The following is a 15693-nucleotide window of genomic DNA, read 5'->3' as shown; positions in this document are numbered from 1 at the left end:
TAGCTGCGGGCAAGGGGCGGGTCGTGGTGCTGTTCTTAGGGGAACCGGCTGCCTCGGTCTCTCAACTCAGCCCTCCTGTAGACTCATTTGCTGCCCAGCAGACTTTTGCTGTGACTAAGTCACACTTCGGGTACTGCACCCTGAAGGAACCCCCTATTTACCTTTGAAACCCCTCCATTTACATCCATGAATCACAGCTGGCCTCGGGAACTTTGCGAGAAACGAGGGTATCAAAGGCTGAATGATGTGCCTAAGACTTGGAAACCCCCACAACGCTGCCTCTATTCATCAAGAACTTGGAGTTCCCTGCCTCGGTATAAAAGGGGGAAGGTTCTTCTGTGGTGTAATCAGTTATTCGCCTGACAAGTACTATGCACCAGACACCGGGTGAGGCACGAGGTGGGTAACAACGAGCTCACAGTTGGGTGGGAGACACAGACCCAAAAGCAGGAAATGCTACAGAGCAAATGCTCTGGGTGCTGCAGGAACATCGCGGAGAGGCGGGGGTGGGGGGGTGGAGGAGTCAGGTAAAGCCTTCTGGAAAAAGCAGAACAACCCCACCTTGTTCCTCTAACTACTTGGGGCTGGGGTTGCATTTCTCAGGCATGCAAGGGGGTGAAAAAAAATAAGTTTTCATTTCCAAAGCTTGCTTTGTTTCAGTGTTACCAGCTCCCTTGGCTTCAATAAAATAGCCCAAGAGAAGCTGCCCTCCCCCCCTCAGACTAACCAGGTGTGGAAACTGATTACATAGCAACCAGAGGCTCAATTAACCCTTGCCCCTTTGTTGATGACGTCAGGGAAACCTCCTGATGGTCTCCTGCTAACTGCGTCCTACAGCTGGGAGAACAGCTCGTCTCCGCTGTAGATGCAGCCCTTTTATTTCTTGGCTGTGAATGAGACTGTTGGCACTTGCTTCAGATGACAGAAAACTGAATAATTCAGAAAAGCCCTCAGCCACTATGTTTTGCTAGAGTCTTCGATGGCAGTGGTATTGCTACACTGCCTATTGCTTGTGAGTCACCAGAGAGGCCCTCCCTGGCTGGCATTTAGATCAGCTCTAGCCACACTATCCCATTACCTTGTTTGTTTTTCTTTTAAATAACATTTAATATTAAGGGTAAATTCCTATTTGTCACTGGTTTATAAGCTTCATGGGAGGAGGACCCTCCCCCCACTCATCCACAGCACTTTTAGCAGTGATGGGCACAGGGTGAGTGCTCAGTAAATATTTGTTGAATGAACTGCTATCATTTACTATCGGCTAAGGTCTTTAAATCTATGATCTCACCCAATCCTCATGCCAACCTTATGAGGTATGTGCTGTCATTACCACCCATTTTCCAGATGACAATGGCTAAGAAATACGCCCCAGGTCACTCGTCTGAACAGAGGTGAGCTCCAAACCCTCACTGGGACTTTGCACCCCTTACCGCTGTGATCCAGCTACCCTTGCGCACTTCCTGGTTACTGCTTTGAAGTAAGAATATTCTCAGCAGAAGCCTATCACCTCACACACAGTCCTGGGAATTGAAGAGGATTTTCTCAAATGCTTTGAACCCTCATGAAAGCTTCTAAGACAAAGACAGCCAAGAAGAAACCCAGGAGTGAGTCTCAGTTATCAAACTTCTACACAGATAGGAAAGAGTGGGCAGGGAGGAAGCGGGCAGTGAATGAGAGAAGTTTCTATTTTCTGCCAAGTCCATGCTTATAAATACTATCCTCTTAAAGTGGTTTCTCCAGCTCCCATAAGGAAGCCGCGGAAGTATCATCACTTAATGACACTGCCCTGGGAACACGGACGGACATCAATACCAAATGAGCAAGTGATCTATAGCTCCTGTTGCTCTATGAAGCTGAGATCATGTTGTATAAACACTGCACAACTTTTATCATCCATCTTGGGCTGAGCAAAACCATATTTGCCCAGCACTCTGAGTAATGGCCAGGAATGGATGGATTAGAGCCCTTGAATTCCCGGTTGGAAGACATTAAAAGTTTAAGAGCCCCATATAGCTGAGTCAAATGCATGTGCCCATGCTGTATAATTAGCAGGCGCAACAGCAATAAAGATATAATTGAAAGGGAAGACCAGCAGGACGAGAACACGAACCGGCACCCTCCTCCCGGGTGTAGCCATTTCTCCCTTGGTCTTCAGCTGTGTAAACGGTCACCTGGCCGGCCATGGGGCTTCAGTGTGACAAAGGGCTTGGATCTCCCATTCCTCCCCTGAGCAATTTCTGCTTCCCTCTGAGGTCAGCTTTCAGGCATAAGTAATTCATTGATCCTCTACTACACATTCATTTTAGCTCATCTAAACAGACTTCATAAATCAGCCCGGTTATTGTTTACTGAGGCCACCCCCAGGATCTCATGTATAAAAAATGAGCATCCGTATTACTAAGTGGAAGCCAATGGTCACCTGGCCTGCCAGAGACTCCCCAGGAGACCAGGGGATGCACAGAGGGAGACTCTTGCTCCCAACATCCAGGGAGCTTTGCTCTCAGTCGCATGGAGTCCTGCTTGTCTTGACTACCAAGGCTTGAGAAGGATTGTTTGGAGTGGGGGAGGAAGGTCGGTTATGGGGTCAAAACCTCATCCTGTAAAGAAAATCCCAAGGAGTGATGACCCTAGCCAAGAAATGGCGCTTTGGGATAAGCCCTTCAGTGGAAGACACCTGTGTTCTAGCAATTTCTGGCTACTCTATCTACATTTTCAGGGGACCCTGGAGAGGCAGCTGTTCCTTCTAGCTTCAATTTGCAGTTGGAAAAACTGAGAAGTTCCTCAACCTGCTGGGCACCAGCTGTGCACGAAGGGCATTTTTGGTTCGGTCTGGCACCTACTGTTCCATTTTTGTTCTAGTCTGGTTTACAGGCTTGGGGCGTCAGTCTTTTCTCCTAGCGGGTTGACTTCTTTGAGCTCAGTCTGGGCCTCCCCCTCAGCCCAAAGTACAGGACTCTCCCCCGGGCTAGGACAGTGGGTGGAAACCCCCCTGCCCCCCACTTCTTCTCCTGGAGCTCATGTTCCCGGTGTTGATACCACAAACCCAGGACGCAAAGCACAATTATCAGCTGTGACATCATCAACACAGACTCCGGGCTGACCTCAACTCTGATCTAAGAGGAGGAAAATTAAAAGGCAAACGCTCTTCCACGCCAGGCATCTCCTCTGGTGGTGCCAGAATTAAAACCAAAACCAAGGAAGGGCTAAGCAAAAGCCATGCTGCTACATACAGATTATCTTCAAAATGAGGCCTGAGATGTCAGCTGCTGTCCCTGGAAACTGTGCTGATAAAAACAAAGCTGTTTTCCTCCCCCTCTGATGGCTAAAAGCTTGAACTCTGGAGCCTACCTCGCCTCAAATTCCAGCTTTGTCACTTAATATCTGTGTAATTTTGGGTAAATTGCTTAACTGGCGTGTACCTTGGTTTCCCCAGCAGTATAATGAGAATAAGACTATAGGGTACCTAACTTATTGGGTTGCTGGGATTTCCTGGGTTAACACATGAAATGCTAAGAACAGCAACTGACATACTGTTAAGTGCTCATTTAAAATTTTAGCTACTTGATGTCAAACCACATTTACATTTGACTCCCTTTTCAGTACCCACCTGGCCTCGTCCGCGGACTACTTGCTTGCCACTGAAGGCTGTTCCCAAAATGGCCTTCCAATCAGATTGCAAGGATGCCTCGCCATAGTACCATTCTAAATAATTTATGGTTTGCTGACTTCTGAAATTGGAGTCTGGTAGGCAGTTTGCTGTTAAACGTATGTCACACCCTAACCTTACCAGGGAGAAGGTCAAGTGCTTCCCTTCCACCCTTTGCACTGAAGCCCTGTCCTCCTTCAGAGAAATGCAACTAAGTACTCAGTGTGGTTCCCTTCTCAGAATGCACATCATGCAGTTTCCTATCCCCCACACCTCTTCCCCACTTGCCAGTTTACTGGGTCATCTTTTCTTTCAGGAAAGCCCATAAGATTGTGCATTTAATACAACACATGGGGCTTTAATCAATTGCTCACTTGACTGGTGACAGCTTAAGAAGTTCAGGCCCCTGGGAGTCCGTATGTGGTTCTCTTTCTGGAAAGGGGATTCAGGAGTCACCAGCTTCCACTGGCCTGAGCACAGGCAGTTAAGAACCCACCAGAACTTCTCCGCTTTCCAGGAGAAGGCCTGAAGTGTACATCCTTCAACCCAGCAAAGCCCAAGGCAGCTGCACCTGATCCTGGCTTTCCTGCCCCCTTCTTCCCATCCTACTGCCTGGGTGGACCCTCTGGCTGCTGCTATTGGGCTGGAGAGATCTAGGGTCAGAGCCACAGTCGATCTGCTCCGCTGTTGGGGAAAGACCACGCGAGACACGCAGTCCAGCAAGGCAAAGAGCAAGGCAGGAGGGGGTTCAGGAATGGCTTGGTCAAGAGCCTCAATCAGGGAAGAACACCCAGGCAGTGACAACGCCACGAGGAACAGGATGTCAGCTTTATCCTCCAAAAGCCAGTCGCCAGAAGAACTATCTCGGGCCAGAACCATGTCATGGACTCCACCCTGAGAACAAACGTCTTCTCTCTCCCAGGTCCTGGCACACCCCCCAGCGTCGTTCGCCCTAGGAAATGCGCCCGGTGGGGCAGCCCAGGGAGGGGGATGTCCCTCTCCCGTCCGTCCACCGTCCACCGCCGAGGCCCGCACGCTTACCGTTGGCGTTCTTGCCGCAGATGAGATGTTCGTAGGGCTGCAGGACGCCCCAGAGCTCGGCGTCGTTGTTGATGACCATCTCCAGGGCCTCGGCGGACACCTCCCCGGGCCCTCCCCCTCCCCCTCCGCCTCCGCCTCCCCCGTCGGGGCTCTGGCTGGCCAGCACCCGGGCCCGGATCTCCTCCACCAGGTTCTCCATGCAGGCGGTGAGCGAGATGGCCGCGTACTCGTGGATGCGCACGGAGATGCGGGTGTCCACCATCCAACGGAAGAAGCGGCCCACGGAGAAGGTGAGGCCGCAGCGCGCGGACTTGCCGCGGCGCAGCCCGTCGCCCGCGCTCATGCTGTACAGGGACAGCGCCTTGACGGCCGCCAGCGCGCAGCTCTCGGCCAGCGCCCAGCTGTGCACCAGGCGCACGGCGCTCTGCACCTCGAAGCGGGTGCACTTGGCGTGCAGCACGCTCAGGCGCTGCGCCTCGCGGGCCACGCGGATGAGCGCCCTGCGGAGCAGCCCGGCCAGGCGCCGCGCAGCCTCGGCGGAGAAGGGCGGCAGCCGCCGGCCGCCCGCGCCTTTGCGCAGCACCCGGGCCACGTCCCCCTCGGTCCAGGGGAACTCCTCCAGCTCGGGGAGGCGCGGGCAGCGCGAGAAGAGGTCGGCCACCTCGGGGTCCTCGGGCAGCACCGTGTTCACCGTGTCCCAGCTGTTGTGGCGGCTGTTCATGGAGCCGGAGTAGCACCACCAGGCCGCCCCGCGGTGCTGCTGCGCCGAAGAGGTGAGCGCCTGCGAGTTGGACTTGGACGACGACAGGCTGAGGGAGCGGCACGAGTCCCCGGCCCCATACCCGGAGTCCAAGGTCAAGTCCTCCAGCGTCTTCAGGGTGGAGCTGTACGTCCCGGCCATGGGGAGCGCGCCGGCCGCGGCCTCGCCGAGCGAGGGGCGCTCACGACTCCATGCTCCCCTCCCCAGCGGGCAGGAACGGGCTCTAGGCTCTCCGGGGCGCCCTCCTTCCTCTCGGCGGCCACATGGCGCGCCCGCGGGCCGCGGGAAGGTGCGCGAGCCTCGGGGCGGCCGGGGCGGCCGGGGCCCCCGCGCAGCTGTCAGCGCAACGGCCCCCGCCGCGCCCGCTCGGCCCCGCGGCGCGTCCACTGCAGCCTCCCGCCAGCGGAGCGTCCGTCCTCCGCGGGGAAGGGATCCCGAGCGAACAGGGCGGCGGCGGCGGGGGGAGGAGGAGGAGGAGGTGGAGAAGGAGGAGAAGGAGGAGGAGGCGGCGGCGGCGGCGGCGGCGGCGGCGCGCGAGTCCGGGACCAGCCGGCGAGAAAGCGCTCTGCAAACTTCTGCTCGGCGCCGGCCGCCCGCGCCGCTGGGTACCCCGGCCGCCGCCGGCATGCAAATGACCCGGGCCGGCCCACCAATCACCGGCCGCGACGGGCAGAGGCTGCACCAATGAGCTCCCCGGGGGGCGGTCACTATGCAGATTTCGCGGGGCTGCGGGTGGAACCCCGCGGCGGAGGAGGCGGGGCTGGAGGCCGCGGGTCGCGGGAGCGGCGGGGATGGAGGGGATGGAGGGGATGGAGGGGATGGAGGGGATGGAGGGGATGGAGGGGATGGAGGGGATGGAGGGGATGGAGGGGATGGAGGGGGCGGGGCCCGCGGGCCTGCGAGCCACCCCGCGCCCCGGGAGGCGGCAGCCGAGACCCGGAGCGGAGGGGTCGGGCCTTAGGCGCGGGAGCTGACGGTTTAAAGAGAAATGGAAAGGAGAGGCCGGTGCGCGCTGCCCCCGCCCGCCGCGCAGCCCCCATCGAGCCCTCCGCAGCCGAGCCCCACCGAGGCTGGCGCGGCGCTGTGGGCCCGGGGGTGGGCGTGGGGAGCACAGCCGACTGGGGCGCGGGTGCACGAGCCAGGCACCCCACCTCTCGCCCGGACTTTCTGGCAGGCCTCTCCCGTTTCCCGAGATGAAACTCCATTTGTGTTTAGGGGGGCGGGGGGAGGAGAGACGCCTTTCTTGCTTCTCGCGAAACGGTCTGGTTTTCCTTACGTTGCCGTCCAGGTTCCTGATGACTGGGAGGGCCCCAGGTCTGTGGTCCCCTCCCTCCGCGCCACGGGAAACTAAGGCCGTTTTCTGGACGTGACTCCGGGGGAGAGGGTCCTCACTTGCATCCGAGGCTCACAAGGGTCGGGGGCCTCCCTGTTACAAGGGTACAGAGCTGCTGGCTGTCAGGGGGCTCCTTGGGGTGCGAGGGTGCGAGTGTCCCAGAGTGTGTGCACGTGAGAAATGGGCCCTGGCACTGGCCGGGCTCGAACCCCCGGCTGCGCCACCTCCTGACGGTGGCGTCCCCAGGGCCGAGCCCTGCGCCCCCTTGGGACTCGGGGTGGAATGGGTGCTGACCTCCGAGCAGCGCCGTTGTAAGTCAGCCTGGGTCCGGGCCTGTGTCCAGGAGCGGTCGGTGGGAGCGGGTGCACGCCCGGTCCTCTCCGTGCCGCGGCCGTCCTGCAGCCAGGAGCACACACGGGCTCCACCGCGCCTGCGCCCCGCGGGGCAACCGCAAAGTCCAGGAGGGGATTGTGCACGCGTCGCCCCCAGGTCAGCCCCCCGCGCTCCTGAATGGCTCCTTTGTGCGGCTCCAACCTCCGGCCGCGAGTTGGGTACGAACTAGAAATGTCTGGTTCGACTCTCTCCTTCGGACATTAATGGCCCCTTTCCCTGTGCAACTCCTTTTTCTCCTTAGCGCTCTGGCTTCATTTCTCCTTTCTTCGGGTCTGTCTTTATGCAATATCGCCGCCTCATGGTCAGAAGTGGGAACGGGGTCGAGGATGGAAGTGACCCGAAAGACGCAAAGTCCGCAGAGATCAAGTTCACAGAGGACACAGGATGGGACTACCTCCGCTAGAACTGAAGAGGTCAAATGTAGGTATTGAGGTTCAACGTGTCAAAAATTCGAAAAACAAATCCGATGCAATTTAAAACGTAGTCGGGGAAATCTAATTTTAGAGCAAATGTTGCCCTCTAATGGACGTTTGGAGGAAAGAAGTGGCCCACAGGGCGGAGGACTGGCTGGCTGGGTTTCTTCTTTTTGTTGTGCGCACCCTTAAGAAGCAGAGAAAATGTCTCAACTGGATATTTACAACAGGGAAAAGTCATCTGGGAATGAGCTAATGCCATTTATCTTATATTTAAATGACTTGATGACATAAAAGTGTAAAGATAAACATGCATACAGCCCAATTTCAGAGTCTTGTGGATATTAAACTACTCTGCAAAGATTTGTTCCATGAAATTCAGCCATGGAAAATACTACTGGAAAACTATTGAGTTTCATTAATAAATAAATTCCAAGGAGAGGAAAAAGATGGTTGGGAACCTATACGTTAAAAAAAGCACTTAAGGCATATCAACTAGTTAGTCATAATGTGTGGAATTTATTGGGATTTTTTTTTTAGAATCAATAAACATTTGACATTATGAAACAATTGTAAATGAGGAACATCACCCAGATCTTTGCTATTATGAAATTATTGTGTTTTTTAATGTGGTAATGGTAGTGTGGTATGTTTATTAAATGTTACTGTCTTTTAGATATACATAGTGAAATGTGTGTTGTGATTTTTTTCATTAAAAAAAGGAAGTAAATTATTTTGGGAAGATCTGGTGGAGGGGACTAGAAAGTTATGAAAGATGGCTAAGACTGTAGATCTCTTGTCTTTCATACGTTCACCAAAGTCTTCTATTGCCATCTTGAGGACAGGACATACAAAGTATACCTGGAGTGTGTCTCTGTGTTTTGTGTGATGGAGGTAGAAAGAAATGGAGGAAGAGAGAGAGAGAAAGAGGACAAGATACATTGGGCTATGTTAGAAATTAACCAACTGATTGATTTTCAGTTAATCGTTTAGGAAGTTGGCGGGCAGGGTGAAAAACTTTAGATCAAGAAAGAAAAGACATGGCTTCTTATACATATGTACGTGTGTGTGTGTGTGTTTAAGGCAATCTGCTGGTAATGTGCTTAATGTTAGGAATGCAAGTTATATTAGAAGAAGAGGAAATATCATCCCAACCCAAATCTGGCCCAAACATCATTTTTGGAGAAAAACAACTGTCACATATCTGGACACGTTAAAAAGAACATGATGAAACCATGGCAAATATTGGGAGAATTCCCAGTGGAGTAATTAAAAATCTGGGATTGCCCATGCAAAAATTACATAAGGGAAGAAGCTTGAAATAAAGTTTAGAAACTTTACACCTTGGCTGATGTCTCATATTTTGTTATACAATTTTTTACAAAATCAAAATCAATCTGGAGATGGGGGCGGGGGGAGGGGGAATAAAATACCCTGGAATATATCTTGAAAGTGAAGATGCTGAAACTATTTAAGTACAGATAGAACTCTTGTACGAGAAAGACAGATTATGTCCATGAGAGTGGCCAAGTTTCAAATTAGTTTGTGGATCATTTTCGGTAAATTCTCTCAGTAATAGTTATTGAATGCCTACTGGGTTACGACTGTGCTAGACATGAGAGGTGCATTAGACAAGGTTCTGGCCATTAAACAAAACAGCAACAACAAAATGAAAACACATGCCCAATATGGAGAGAGAAAGGCACATGAGACTATTTTGCAAAATATGCTTTGCAGAGCTGCTCAAAAACCACTGATCAAGGGCCACCGCCAGTTCTTTGACTCACCACACAGGTTGATACACCTAGAGGAGAAATGGTACAAATATGAAGGGAGAAAATACTCTGTGGAACGCAAGGAGAGCTGAAAAAGATGCCAGTGGTTGCTAGAAAAAGGAACCAATGGTGTGGAAAATGTGAGGTAATCCTTCCATTCCATGCAATCCTTGTTAGCCCATTCCTGACACAGGAATTGTTTCTCTCTCTCTCTCTCTCTCTCCCTCTCCCTCTCTCTCTCTTTTCTGGACCTCATGACTAAAGAGATATACAGATCATTTGAAACAAAGAGCCCCCAGGATGACCAAGGGAAAAAGAAATACACTTCTGCAAGGCACATTCTGCAGAATGGTGTCATGGGTTTGGTCTGTGAAACAAGGATCAGTAGTTAAGTCTGGAAAATTCTGCATTCTGTTTCTCCCTGTAGTATATTCATGATGGACAGTATTTTATTTAAGGCTCTTTCATGTTTCCTTTAACCCAGTATATATCAGGCTTAACTGGGCAGAGAACTCCTCCTGCCCTGGGGCTACTGCAAAGTAATTGGGACTTTTTGTTTAGCTCCTAGCAGAAAAGACAGTGAGCATGCTTTGAGTCTGCTCAGGCAGTGGAGGTAAAGTAGGAAGAGATCCAGATAAATCCCAGAATAGAGCAAGGTTCCCCATCTAACCCCTGTGTAAAGCTGGAGTTTGGCAATCTGCTAGACAGATGTGATTCCAAGGGTAGACGTAAACCTAGAGCATTGGTCTACGGGGGAAAAGGAGGTGATGTGGGTTCAGGGACTGGCACAAGTCAAAAGGTTCACAAAGGGAACAAGATTGGAGGCTGGTGTCTCTCCAAGGGGGAACTCTGCTTATTAGGCAGTTGGTATCTGCCCCTGGGGATTAAGGGTAAGATTTTTAGGGGATGGTCTGGGGCTCCAAACTACACACATCTGGATGTTCTAGTTATCAATTAACTGGCTAATGCTGGTTATCAATTCACTGCAGTTGTGCTGCTTTCCTGTCCTGATATAGAGACCATCTAGAGTGAAACACGATATTCAACTCTGCGATGTTTGCTAGACATTCATTGATAAGATTCATCTGGCATTCTTTCTACAAATCTGAACTCCCAGCCCCTCTTCTTGATGGTCTTGATTTAGTAAGCCTGGAGTGTGATCCAAGTGAAAGTATTTTCTACAAGCATTCCCAGATGATTTTTACCAAGACCTTTCTTGAAGGTCCTGATTCAGTGAGCCTGGGGTGTGATCCAGGTAAAAGTATTTTCAACAAGTGTTCCCAGAATGCTAAGGCATTTGTCTCTTAAGCCTCAAAAATCCCTGAGGGCTGGTATAAAAATGCTTATTCTTGAGGCATACCTGCCGAGTTTTTCATTCAATAGGCCAGGAGCCTACGACGCTTCATTTTTAGTGGATGGGTGATTGGAATGCGTGGAGTCCAGAAAACTTGCTCTTCAGCGAGTTCAGAGGTTTCCAGCAGGTGGTGCTCTTGTTCATTTTGCTAAACATTTGTCCATTTAAAAATTAAATTCATTACTCAGGAGTTGGATCTTTAAAAAAGTTTTAAATTTCCCACACGGATAGATCTGGGACCAAATAGCTATTCCTGTTTATAAATCCCACTGCATGATTGGGAGATGTCTCTGTCTTCCCTGAAGCAAGGATGCCCATGGTACAGGAGTGATGGTACGCAGCTCCCAGCCCAGGCATGGGCCTGCAGGGAATGATCTTTAGAGTTCAGAGAACGGTCTCTTCAGCCTTTTCAATGAGGAATTAATTTGAAGACAAGGCTATGGTGGGACTATCTCTTAATTTACCACCAAAGGTTTAAAATTGAACCAGATTTTAGACTTTTTCAAAAGCAGTCCAAAATAATCAACTTGGAATTGAAGACATTAGTGGACATTAGGGATGACCCCTACGTTACAGATGAACACCAGAACACAGGCAGTTTCCTTGACTCAGTTTGGTCAGCAAACCAGAATCAGACATGTGATTAATGACCAAGATTTGTTGACTTCTACTTGAATGACCTTAGTTAGAAATTTTTTGTATTATTGAGGATTCCAAACATAGAAAAAGACAGAATTTGATAATGAACCCTATAACTCAGCTTTCATAATTATCCGTTTGTGGCCAGCCTTGTTTACACTGTCACCTACTTTCCCATCTCCAGTATTTTTTAAAGCAAATCTCAAAGGTCATAACATTGGGTAATGTTCATATAAGTCTGCCTGCCGGGCTGTCTCAGTGCTTTGAAGCAGGCCTAACAGGACCATCCTTTTTTAAATTTCTTTTTAATTTTAAAAATTAGAAATTAATTTAATCAATCAATCAATTAATTAAATTAATTTCTTTTTAATTTTCTTTTTTAATTTTTAATTTTATTTATTTGAGAGAGAGAGAGAGAGCATATGCAGGAAGGGCAGAAGGAGACGGAGAGAGAATCTCAAGCAAACTCCACGCTGAGCACAGAGCCCAATGTGGGGCTCGATCCCACAACCCTGAGGTCATGATATGAGCCAAAAATCAAGAGTGGACCATCAACCAACTGTGCCACCCAGGAGCCCCATAATAGGACCATTCTTAATTTGAGTCCTGCTAGTTTTGCATTAAGAGAACATGCCCCAGTGTTGCAAAATACTGCCCCCGATGCCAAGAAAACACTTGCAAATGTGGGTGCTACTTTAGATTATGGGGTTTAGAGTACACCTGATGAGGTATTACTTTCCCCTCCTATGTGAAAATAATCATGTTATCAGTATGAACAACCACTATTAATCTGTTTCCTTAATTTCTGGATTGAAGCCAAGACACCCCTCACTTTTACCAAGGGGCTGACTATAGGATGTCAGAGGGAGTCATTCTCTAATAATTATTTTTCCTGTATGGTTTTTGGTTATTAAATCATCACCCTCCCCTAAGTTAGAAAAGAAATGCTTTTAAAGTTTATACTAGGGACCTAGGAGAGCAACTTTATTTCTAATATTTACATGTCTTTCTATATTTAAAATTTGTATTTGAAAAAATATAATGAAGAGAAGTAACAACCATAAACCCACTAAGTAACAAACTGTACAGAATGGGAAGTACAAGTTCCTTGCTTATTTCTTCAGGCTCATGCCCCTTAACAACTGGGCCTTCCAGAATTTCCCCTTGAGCTTGACAGACACATCTTTTTCTACTTACATGCACACACACACACATACATGCACACTTTTTTTCTTTTCACAAGGATGAGTTTGTTATGCATATTTTCTGCAAGACATCATGTAAAAGATACATATTTCCAAGATAGTAATGTATTTTACTGCAGTCTTTTCAGCTAGTCCTTTATTGAAGGGCTTCTCTTCTTCTTTCTTCCTCTTTCCTTCTTCCTCCTTCCCACCCTCCCCCCTTTCCTTCCTTCCTTCCTTCCTTCCTTCCTTCCTTCCTTCCTCCCTTCCTTCCTTCCTATTTCTGTGTTTCCTCCTCTGCTGTACAAACATGCTGTGATAAACTTTCTTGTACATATACCTTTCTCCCCTTCCGATTATTTCTATATGATATATTCCTAGAGGTGGGATTATAGGTCACTGGGTATGCTCTTAATTAAAAAAAAAATGTATCACCAAATTTCCCCCTTAAATGTTACATCAGTTTACATGCTGCCTTCTCAAATCCTATATATGTTCCAACCTTCAGCAGGATTCCTACTCCTAGCTTCTCGGGGAAACTTTGCCTAGTAGTTTAGCCCATTGTAATTTGTGACTTCTTTACCACTCAGGGCTCTTGGCTGTTTCATACACGACTATTCTTAAAACAAGGTACTTTGTTAGAGATATTTAATGAATGCCCTTTATGCCCTCAGCTCACTTCAAATGTTACATGGTTTCACTTCTTGGAATGTGTGATCAGGAAATTAGAAGGAGCTCAGGTATTTAGCAAGAACAAGGACAAAACCCATTGTTTTGTCAGTGACTCTAAAAAAGATGGAAACAATGTAAATATCTAACAAGGCTTACCTTTTCCTGCTTCACACCCGATTTTTTTTTTTAATATTTTATTTATTTATTCATAGAGACACAGAGGGAGAGGCAGAGACATAGGCAGAAGGAGAAGCAGACTCCATTCAGGGAGCCCGGTGTGGGACTCGATCCAGGACCCCGGGATCACGCCCTGAGCCAAAGGCAGATGCTCAACTGCTGAGCCACCCAGGCGTCCCTGGATCTGTTATTTCTCAAAAAAGGCCCTGGCTCCTTTTAGTGGGGCCTCCTGGAGTTATCTTCTCTGTGAAGCTTTCCATAACCTCCCCATACCCTACCCCACCCTTCAATCCCTCTTCTGCTGTAATCATCCCTCATCATAGTGTGACGAAACTCTCATTTGTCTGATTTTTTTCCATTTTACTGTAAGGATCTTGCAGGCAGAGATTTTATTCCACTTAACTGTGCACCCAGGTTCCTACCTAGCACAGGCCCAGGGAAAACATTCAGTATTTTTGTTGAATAGATGAATCAATGAAATTTATCATGTAGGCCCAAAACATGATTGAATTGCATATGTCTTTTCTTTCCAACAACATTACCTGTTTTTGGAAGAAACCTGTTTTGTGTTTCTTGTTCTATACCCTTTTCCCTCCAGAACCTAGCACTGTTTAAACCCAGAATAGACACTCAGTAAATATTTGTTGCTTTAAACTCAGTTGACTTACACCGAATTACGCAGCACTTGTTGCACCTTGCTGGGCTATACACAGTTTGCTCGCAAAGACTGTACAGCAAAGGATTTGTAAATACTTCCTAAGTAATACAATTTAGAACACACCGTCTCTCTTCAAAATGAGAAAGATTATAGATCAGATAGGTTAGCTAGAAAGAAACTAGTCTTGTCACAAGATGTATCATTTATGACAGCCAACAGGAAAAGTCACCCCTAACGCTTAGTCCTCAGTTGAAAAAATGACTTAATGAATGAGGTCTCCCGATTGCCTAACCATCTCACTACAAATATTCTATTTTCCAGGGAGCAGAATCAATAGAATCAATGTTCTTTATTCTTGCTTATTGTTAATATGACAATTACATAAAGAGATGACTCAGATTGTGGCTGTCTTCGTGTCCATTCTGGTATCTTAATGACAAGAATAAATGCCATTTTACTCACCCACTCATCCATTAGTCTGAAATTACAACCTGTTTTCTGGAATTCTTCAGGAGTAATTGAGGTAATGATGTCGATGAGGCAACGCCACTTTACTCTCATCTGCTTTTTTTTTTTTTTTACTTTATTTTTTAGAGCAGTTTTAGGCTCACACCATAAATAAGGGATAGGTACAGAGATTTCCCATATACTCCTGCCCCCCAAATATACATGGCCTCCCCGTTATCAACACCCTTCACTGAAGGGGTACATTTGTTACAACTCATGAACTTGCACTGACACACTATCATCACCCAGGGTCCATGGTTTTTGTTAGGGTTCACTCTTGGTGTTACCCATCCTACGGGTTTGGACAAATGTATGATGACATGTGTCCACCACTAGAGTATCCTGCAGAATAGTTTCATAGTTTCACTGCCAAAAAAATTCCCTGTGTTCCATTTATTCATCTCCCCCCTCTCCCCACTGCAACCACTGATCTTTCTACTGTCTTCATACTTAAGTCTTTTCCAGAATGTCATATAGTTGGAATGCACTTTTCAAAGTGTTAAGGGGTGGATTAAGACGTTTGTCAGTCCTTCGTCTGGAAACTGGAGACCTAACAGGACCTAGTAGAACTCATGGTATAATCTTGGGGACCACGTCTTTTAGTGCCCTCTAATGTGACTCCTGGGTTGTTTCTAATATGTGACAAACTGGGGCGCAGGGAAACCAGAAGAACTAGGCAAGTTGTGTTGTAATCGTTGTACCATTATGCCCACATTGTACCTGCCTCGGAGGCCCTGGTTCGTTGCTTGTCTTTGAAGGAATCTTCCACCTCCTTGTCCTGCTTTTCATTTTCTTAAATCAAAATATAACCCCCAGAGGGACGCCTGAGTGGCTCAGCGGTTGAGCATCTGCCTTTGATTCAGGCGTGATCCTGGGGTCCTGAGATCGAGTCCCTCATCGGGCTCCCTGCAGGAAGCTTGCTTCTCCCTCTGCCTATGTCTCTGCCCCTCTGTGTCTCTCATTAATAAATTAAAAAATCTTTAAAAGAAAAAAAGAATATAACCCCCAGAGAGCAAACTGCTCTTTACTTGAGCAAAATTAACATGCTGACAGTCAGCTTGGAGTGGAGCAAGGTCGCATACGAGTTTGCAAAGCAGGAAATATACCCAGGGTTTTGGCAAGCCACAGCTAAATGTGGCCC

General features: G+C 48.5%; 1 protein-coding gene and 1 long non-coding RNA gene across 3 annotated transcripts in view; one reads left to right on the top strand and one right to left on the bottom strand.

Moving 5' to 3' along the window:
• ABTB2 (ankyrin repeat and BTB domain containing 2) overlaps positions 1-6035 on the bottom strand; it is a 167334-nt gene extending 161299 nt beyond the window's left edge. The window contains exon 1 of one of the 2 annotated variants that reach the window (XM_049096661.1): positions 4688-6035. In XM_049096661.1, the coding sequence (XP_048952618.1) occupies positions 4688-5588 (901 nt within the window). In that variant the 5' untranslated portion in view covers positions 5589-6035. The remainder of the gene's footprint in view (positions 1-4687) is intronic. The other variant, XM_025452441.3, reaches the window with a different exon arrangement.
• A 244-nt stretch (positions 6036-6279) lies between these two features.
• Positions 6280-8267, top strand: LOC125752946 (uncharacterized). Its single transcript, XR_007403610.1, has 2 exons — positions 6280-7269; positions 7415-8267. It is a non-coding gene; the product is annotated as an uncharacterized LOC125752946 (long non-coding RNA).
• Positions 8268-15693: the final 7426 nt, after the last annotated feature.

Source organism: Canis lupus, chromosome 18 (assembly GCF_003254725.2).
Source record: "Canis lupus dingo isolate Sandy chromosome 18, ASM325472v2, whole genome shotgun sequence".
Lineage (NCBI taxonomy): Eukaryota > Metazoa > Chordata > Mammalia > Carnivora > Canidae > Canis > Canis lupus.
Note: the sequence above shows the minus strand (reverse complement) of the source record. Positions and strands in the feature narration are given on the sequence as shown.